This window comes from Nyctibius grandis, chromosome 14 (genome assembly GCF_013368605.1).
Source record: "Nyctibius grandis isolate bNycGra1 chromosome 14, bNycGra1.pri, whole genome shotgun sequence".
In the NCBI taxonomy this organism is placed as follows: Eukaryota; Metazoa; Chordata; class Aves; order Nyctibiiformes; family Nyctibiidae; genus Nyctibius; species Nyctibius grandis.
This window is the reverse complement of record NC_090671.1, coordinates 4,219,765-4,228,899: the sequence shown is the minus strand read 5'-3', so window position 1 is coordinate 4,228,899 and position 9,135 is coordinate 4,219,765. Positions and strand designations below refer to the sequence as shown.

Genomic DNA, 9,135 nt, shown 5'->3' with positions numbered 1-9,135 from the left:
TAAAATGAAGAGCAAACAGAGACAATGCTATTCAGATATGGAAATGAGCATGTCCATACTGAGTAGATGCTTGTTATACAAGACATCATACAGGAAGGAGCAACAGTATTTAGCTTTTATTTTCTATGGCCGATTACAGCCAGTGGAGCACTGTAGAGGGACAAATTTCAGTTGTGCAAGAGTGGTCCGTGGGACTTCCTGAAGTTAACTTCCCTTCCCCAGTCTTCCTTGAGGCAGACCTCAACAGGCAGTAGTTTTCTGCTTGAAGACAGTTTGTAGCTGGAAAACCATCTCATCTGGCCATTTGATTAAAAGGTGGAGGACTGTGCACTGAGGGGGGCTACTCTCGTCTGAAACCACTCACTGAAATCCTCTTCTGGCATCTGCACAATACTTTCACATATGAACTGAAACAGAAAAAAAGTTCTTTCCTGAGCTTTTGATTTATGTGTAAGAGAGAGATAACATGTGGGAAAATATGCGTGACAACAGAACGAATGTAATGGCTTCTGCAAACAGTTAATATAGTGCTTTATATCACCAAAACATTTTTAATGCAACTTTCAGAACAGCTGGATATGCTCTAAAATGAATTAAAAGGAAAACTCTACAATCTTCATTGCAATTTATGTCCTGAATCCTTCCAATTCAAGTTTTTGTGTTTTAAACTTGTGTCTGTCTTCTACCTACCATTGCAGTACATACATTAAAGCAACTTGAAGCTAAATAAGAACTTCATCTAGAACCTCTATCAGTATCAGCCAGGTCATATTCAGTGATGCTCTTCTTGCTCCTAAAATACGACAGTTTTCTTATCTATTCCAGTCAAAAGGAGCACCAAGGTCCTCCTTCCTCTGTGGCTACTTCTGAAAGACTTACAAATAAGTAGATAGGAGATTCAGCTATGCTCACATGTTTTTCTCTATTACTATTGCACTAATATGAGGGATCAAAAATGCAAAGGGAACAGAATGGCAACAGCAAAGAAATAGATCTAAAAAGAACAGCAAGCAACAGAGACATATATATTGAATATTAAGGCAAGGTTATCTCTCTGATTAGTGACTATGCAAATCAGGGCACAAGACAAAATGTCTCTTTCTATAAGACATCAAGAAAATACAGGTAGTCTGATCTCGACATGTCAGGTGCTAAATCTTTGCCTTTGTAAGGCATGATAACACTCGATATATGTAAGATGCACAGTAACCTGCAGCCTCTCAGATTTCTGTTGGTCTTGTAGATTAGGGGAAATAACTGTCATGAGAACAAAAAACACAAGGTGGCATCATTGCCTTTTTTTTTAGTTACCTGGTTAGACTACATAGCAGTATACATTCTAAAGATATTCTCTTCCCTTTCTTGTGTCCTTTTCTGCCAATGGCTTCTAGAACTACCAGAGGTGAGCCCAACTTAAGATCTTGAGAAGCAGATTGTTTTGTTTAATGTTACTGAAGCAAAACAAATATCTGCAGAGTTCCTGGATCAGTGACGTATTACTTGAATAGCTCAGGGATGTAACTACTAGGAATGACAGGCCTTTTCAGGGCACAGTAAATTAATGTTTCTCTTCAAGTCTCCCAACAATTTATAACAGATGTCACTTTCACTGTGGCAGTAAATAAATCAACAATTACGTAGTAATAAAATTATAATGATTAATAATCCAATGCTTGTCGTAATGTCTGTCTTCTGAGGAGTTCAAAGTGCCTTGTAAAAGGTGAATAGTAGCATCTTCATTTAGTGAGATCCTAAGTGATTTCATCTGGTAACTTTCCACTGCATGAATTTCACCCATAGGTGCTTGCTCTCCCCACCCTCATCACACAGAGAATCAAGAACTGGACTCATCTCACCTCCACAGCTGCAGCAATTTCTGGAGAACACAGCTCCCACACCTGTAGATCAGCCAGAGCCTTAAGAAAGGTGTCTGGATGAATTTTCAAGTCAGAAGCCTTGCCATATTTTTCCAGTTTCTTTAAGATTTTCTGTACATAATGGTCACTCTTCACAGACTGGGAGTCTGGCAAGCAATACAGGAAACCTTTAGCAGAAAGAACAGCAGCAATAAAAGAGAAGCCATGGGAACAAATGCATATCTGATTAATAACTCTGGGTTTGCCTGGCTTTTCTGCCACTGCACCACCTCCACAGCTTCCACGTTAAAAATGGCTCTTCAGGGAATGCAACACTCTGTGTAATTCCGAGTGAATAATGCGGAAGCGCTTTACTTTATTGGACTTGTGCACCAATTCCCTTTCCAGGGCATTGAAATAGATGCTTCTTCATTGTTCATTTAAATTTTGGATGACAAACTTGAGTATGAAAGCAAATAATAAAATCCTAACAAATGTTTCCATTTTACCACAGATTTGTCCACTTCATCTTTTCTCTGTTATGTTTAGCCTCTACAGATTTTCCTGTGCAATCAGTGCCCGATGTGACATACTTTCTGATTCTCTTTACTGTCCCTTTTCCCTGTGCTATCATCGTTCGCCTCTACGTGCTGACATAAATCTCACTGATGTAAGTGCACTGTAACATGCAGTCTTTACCGTTTTCACTCTGAATATAGAGATTCAAAAGGAGAATTACACATTACAATAAAAATAACACTTATGAAAAGACTGCCTTTTTTTTTTTTTAATGTTCTGTGTAAATTCCACAGTGCTGCTTTGACGGTCCTGGAGAATGACGTCCCAAACCTTTCTAGACTGTGCATGATGGGGTGGGCTGTGGCTTTCATTGCAAAGGGCTGAGGATTTGGCAGCACATCAGCAGGAAGTGCTGACTCCCTCCAGTTTAGGATACGTGTTAATGGGACAGCAGGAGAGGGGTGACGAATTTCCTCCTTAAACCAGTAAAAAAGGAAACACGTAGGTTCTCATTTTCACTAGGGCCAGTTCTACACTCAGTAGTACACTGCTAGTATGGGTATGGCTGTATAGCCAACTCCTTATTATCACTGGCTAGATTAACCCAGGTTACCGTAACCATGTCACACACAGGCCTTTTATAACCCATCCATGCATTAAGATATTTCATTTGAGAAAGGAAGCTACGTTCAACGTACTCTTACATCGCACTGTTCATATTTTATATTATTTTTGTTTTTTTCTCACTTCAAGAGAGAGATAAGACAACTAGACTGACAGCATATACTAGTGAAGTGTTCCTGCTGTGATTCAGCTTTCTTGGCAAGGCAGTGTTTGCAAGAGTATGGGAAAAAACAGCCCTATTGTAAATGAAACAAGTGGTGTGGTGAAAGCCGTTTGTGTCATGACATTGTGTCTCCACGAAGGGGTTCACGAGCCTTGTCTCTCTCACTCTTCATACCCCTCATGGACAGCACTTCACAGAACAGGCCTGGCATAGAAAGCCTCTAACTCATGCTCATCTAACTACTCTGGCACAGTCAAAGCCAGACAGCCTCCTCACTGTGGAAGCACGATTTTCATACGAAGGAACAGCAGACTTGTAGTAACATTCTTGCATGGGGGAAAAGTAAAACGTCATATTGGTATAGTCTCCTTTATACTCATGCAGCTTTGTCCAAATTAAGGCTTCTTCTAGCAGAATTATAAAAGCAAAACCGCATCTACTGCAGTTTCAGGGCTTATTTACATGCCAGAAGCTGGAGCATATATGTTTGACAATTAAAACCAGAGTTCTGCCAGATAGGCCAAGACTAGGTTTATTCATTAACACGACTGATGTGTTCCTGGGCCACCTGCATTTTAGACCTGATATTAGAAATGAATGTTTTATTATCTCAAATTATGAAGGATGGAAAGCTCACTAGCAAGGAGAGCAAAAGAAGACAGGCTGAAGAAAAAACCAGAAGCATTCGATGCAGTTTGCATACTCTGTAATCCCATGCCCAAGGACTTCTCATGGACAGGCTAGTAGGGAACGCGCTGTGAGCTTGCTGAGGTATTGTGGTAGGCTATTTCTGGTGTGTATCTGGAAGCTGATCACTGGATACAGCTAATATCCTTTCAAACATAAAACACTAGTAATCTGCAGAATTGCTGTACTGAGAAGCATTTAGGTGATTACTCTACTTGCCCTTGTAAGTGTTGCAGTATTACCCATGTGCAGTTGATAAAAAAAGGCAGGGAAATATTTTTCTTTTTAACATGGATGGACAGCTAAAATCAAAGTCTCCTTTGCCATCAGTTTTAGTACTGTGAATGTTCAGTTCAGTAAGAAGTTGTGAATCTAACCCATGTACATTTATACAATCTCTCTCTCATCTTCAAGTAGTAAGTTTCCATCTGACTTGTCCTTCCATACTGCAGGATGCTGGAATGATTAGTTCCTTATGCAGTCACAGCAGCTGCTCAGGGAAGAAAACAAGGAGCCAGCTCCAGATAAGGAAACCTCTGGAGACAAAAAAAAATCTAAGTATAAAATGGAACAGAAGAATGGAAGAAAGGAAGAAGTGAGAGGGGGGAAAGAAAACTGTGCCTAGAACACCCTTCAGAACAGCAATGTAGAGAAGGATCTCAGGTCTGATGCTTACTGAGACAAAAGAATTCACATAAACATCACAGATGTATGTTTCTGGGTGAAAGGAAAAGGATGACAGGCTTTGGCTGGTCAACTGGGTAGAAATGTCACTGATGTAGGAAAAGGCCTTGAGAGAGGACATTGCAACTGTTACTATGAGAAGAGTCAAAGTAACAAAGAAAAATACAGTGATCTCCGAACTGAATACACAAGACAGCCATAAGGATTGTATGTGGCCTGAATTTATTATTCTGTCTTCATGTGAAAAGGACTATGACGTCCAAAGTAAATATATCCAATGTTTTTAGCAAAACTATTTCCAGAAAAGTCATTCAGAAATATCCCAAAACAACTGCTGTTAATATTTAACCTGTAATATACTTTTTGTACACAGTCATAAAGCTTTCTGTCAACATCCCTATATTCTTATTTTAATGTCAAGCCACATAAATGCATCTTTAAAAGGCCTGAAGACAAGTCCTAAAATCTAGTCAGAAGGTGTCTAGTGTTTTAAGAGTATAGAGAAAACAGTCTCTTCCTACCTGTCAAGGCTCTCTAGCGTATCATGTAACCAACAAGCTGCTTCTTCACGTACTGCTGTGAACTTTTGCCTCATATCGGCACACAAGTTAGATCTGCTTTTAATGAAAGAGCTGATATGGCAGCTGCAACTAAAACAACACAGAAAACTCAAATTAACATCTTGTGGTAACCATTTTGTGGTAAGCACCCGTGTTGCTCAGAACATACAGTGATGTGAGCCCACAAATTTTGAGATCTCCTTATTCTCAGTAAAAATCCAAATTTAATATAATTTACAGTTTTTCTTAATTCATCAAATTTATGAAAGAATTTGATGAACAACAAATTTTAAATTATATCAAATTTGGATTTTTACCATCTTTCATTCCAGTCACAGCCTTCCAGGAAAGTGCCTTCACACTGCATTGAAATGTACTAAATGTGCTTCAAGATTTCACTGGCCTGCTCTGGTCTCACGTAATAAAATGCTCCCTGATATTTGCATGCCAAATGCTTTCCACACAGACCGCTGAGTTTATATAGCATATAATGTGCTTCAAACACAGATTTGTACCCTTACCCCTGCCTTCTGGGCCTCTGCTTCCTTGATATTACACTCTCTTGGTCCTTAATGAATGGCATGTTTACTCTGTAATTCTTCTGAACCACTTGCAACAAACTGCAAGACACGACAAGGTTTAAAAGAGTGCACAATATGCCTTCTCCAGAAGGTGAAAAATTCTACAGGTGCTGATAAAATATTCTTAATATTACAGACTTGCTAGAGCTATCGAGGTACAAAATTTATTTCTCTTGACCTCAACTCAAGGGAAAACATGCTTCAGCAAAGTCTAATTGTAAGAGTAGTTTGTCACATTGATCTTATAGCTATGGCAACCACTGCAGAACTGAGTAATGAGGGAACACATCTAATGTACGCTTAGCTGGAAATGTTATAGAGCGACTACTGAAAAATGCAAAGGTAGAGACAGAAACAATTCTACGGGAATATGATAGAACATTGCTTTTTTTACAAAGCTGCTGGAGCATAAGATCTCTTCCGTTTGCAAAGGCAAGATTCATGGGGTATTTTCCAGAAAATACATACTGCTTGCACAGCAGTAAAATGGGCTGTTCTGCCACCCGTGCCAAAAAATCATCTGAATGATGAATTCAGTTGATCGGGGTAAAAAAAAAAAAAAAAGCATAACCTCTGTCCTGATGAGTTGCTTCTCCTAGTCATTCAGAAACCCATCAGGTAACATACCGCTGCAGTCCAGTCATCTTAACCCTATCTTCTTGTTATACCCATCTTTTGACACATCTTCATGTGTTACTTGGATGACTTTCTGTAAGGCTGATAAAAAAAAATTCTGTAAAAGCATGCCAACTCAATAGTGCATTTCTCTCTTCATTGCAGAGAGGAAGTCATATACGCTGGCCTGAAAAATTAAAGTTTCTTCAAAAAAAGCAGCTTTTTAAAGAGTTTTCAAGATAGGTACCCAAATACAAATGCACCCAGTTCATTAATCACTTTTGAAAACATAAGCTTTGTTCTTTCAGCTGTGGAAAAAAACCCAGCAAGTTGAAAAGATTAAATATTTTTTACATTAGATGCTTATAAAAATGGTGGATTAGAAAAACAGGTAGATTTTAACAAACTATGCGGAAAGTCCATTTTCAGTTCCGGTACTGTGCTGTTAGCATTCTACTGGCATAACTATCAAGTCTTCTGAATGTCTAAGTCTACCGTATCACTTTGCGATTCTTCTTTTAAATGTCATATGGGATTTAATACATTTAACATCAACAGGTATCTAATTCCCTCTCTGTGTCTCCTTATCAGCATCCACTAAAACTTAAGACATGTCCTGTAGCCTTCATTGGCTACAGTTTCCAGATTACCCACCTTTGAGCAGATCTCTCACTAATAACGCTCCTTACTTCCTTTCTGCCTTCCCCTGTAATGTGAATGCGTGTATTCTCCTCTCCCTTGAATACCTGGAAAGCCAATTTAACTCACTATTGACATCTTTGTTTTCCTTCTCTGCCCAAATCCTGGAGAGACATTGAGGTGGCCATCTTCTCTGTGTTATTCCCTCCAATCACTCATGCAGTAAAACAATTGTCACACTTGTTATTAAAAATGCCAGTGTTAGCCGTCAAATTCTAAGTCATCCTCTGAGGTACTCAATATGTCCTACATGGTAATAAGTGACATTTTACTGAGCACTCAACACCTTGAAGCTGTAAACCCCAAATTCAAAAGGTCCTTTTCCTATATTTTTGTGAAGCACCACATATGGTATAATGGAAAATGATTGCTGAATGTTGACTGTGTTAAATAGCAGCACAAACTATTTCTACTTCTTAAAAGTACAGATCTGAATATTATACTGTGAATTTATAAATGTAAGACATGGATGGAACGTGTTGCTGGGCACCAGCTAATGAGCTGAAGTTTTAAGAACCATGCTTGTATTGAAGATCCTCTATTAGCTGTGGCCAGGTGAGTTTCAAGAGTGCCAAGGTCCCAGTCAGAATCTCCTAAGTTCTAGCACTGACTGCTTCTAATGATGGCTCCACTGTGACCTTACTAGTCTCAAAGTGTAAGCCTGTAAGACGCTGGCTACACCACTGAACCTTCTAGAGTGGAGGAGCAGTTTGAATACAAAGGCTGACCCCACAGAGTCTGGAACCTGACATGGACATGGGCAGGGAGCCTCTGCTCAAACTGAGCTAAGGGTACATACAAATCTCATCTGTTCTTGGTGTGCAGTGTCAGAATCCTTCTTGGTAGAATCCAGTCCTTTCTATTTATGGTTACCACTTGGGCAGATTGAGTAGCTGGATATCCAAAAGCCATCTACTCTGCAGATAATGGTGCTTTGGGGGAAAAGGGCTACACAAAGCAGTGGCTGCATTTGATGTTTTCTCCAAGATCAGTTGAGTTGTCTAAAGTCAGTCCTGAAAGCAGTCCTGTTGGCAGATTTTGGAGAGGGATGACAGAAAGCAAACCAGGGCTAATACCACAAAGATATAACTCCTCTTTTTAGCTGATCAACAGGAGCAGAGGGCACAATACCTCTCTGCCCTCCATTTTGTAGCATTAGAATCTGTTCCAGTTCTCCTTGGAGCTAGAGAAACTGGAAAAACAAATACTCAAAAGTTTGTCTATATTCATAATATTTTTTAAATATTAACCTCCATAGCTGTGAGCTAGTCAAACGTTAATTAGAAAAGAGAAAACCAGCAAAGAACAACATAGTAATTTCACCTGACCTTGATTTCTATGCCTTAGTTAATCACCTGTGAAATGGGGTACTAATATTTACCTGTTTTGCAGGGATCTAACAATGATAAATCAATTGAAAAGACATGGATCAATCCCAAAGAAAAGCCCCAAATTCAGGCATAAGTTTTATAATTAAGATCCTTTGCACAAATATTTATAACTGCTCTTTTAAAAGTATATTTTTGACTGAGAATTCAAAGCTAAACTGCTGGCTGGAAAGCTTTGGGAATAAAATCCAGTTAGTGTTTAATCTCTCAGATACAGGTCTCACATTTTACTTCTCAGCGTGAAGAAAACGTATGTCATTTGAACCGATCTGCACACACACATACTGAAGAAGCACATACAAAACATCTGTATTTTTGCATAACATGTTTTCTGCTTTGTCTTCCACTTCATTCTTAGGGTTCTCCATGCCTTTTTGATAGCTACTGAACGTTCACAGAACTATCCCCAAATGACCCCAAGAGCTCCTTCCTGAGTGGTAATTTAGAGTCTAGCAGAGCATGTCGTCAGCCTACTAATGATAATATAAATATCAATTAAAAGGTAATTAGCAGTACTATATGCTAACGTGCTTTTCTGGTTCAGCTTTACTTAGAAGGAAGGGAAAAGCTTAAGATTACCTAGCTTTGTACTGAAACACAATGCAGAGCTAACAAACTATTCTGTCAGGTCTATCAAGCACAGGTAATCACTGATGTATGAGTAGGAGGAAGACACAGTAAAAAACCCCTAAGTTAAACAGAAGTCCCTAAGTCAGACAGATACGTATTCAGTGGATCACATGGTTATGGCAGAGAACA

At 39.1% G+C, this 9,135-nt stretch overlaps 1 protein-coding gene across 1 annotated transcript in view; it reads right to left on the bottom strand.

The window, feature by feature from the left end:
- Positions 1-308: 308 nt before the first annotated feature.
- Positions 309-9,135, bottom strand: part of CCDC60 (coiled-coil domain containing 60) — a 57,734-nt gene continuing 48,907 nt past the window's right edge. Inside the window, 6 exon segments of the mRNA XM_068412933.1 lie at positions 309-407; positions 1,857-2,016; positions 2,018-2,044; positions 5,055-5,177; positions 5,615-5,713; positions 8,120-8,180. Coding sequence (XP_068269034.1) covers positions 309-407; positions 1,857-2,016; positions 2,018-2,044; positions 5,055-5,177; positions 5,615-5,713; positions 8,120-8,180 — 569 coding nt within the window.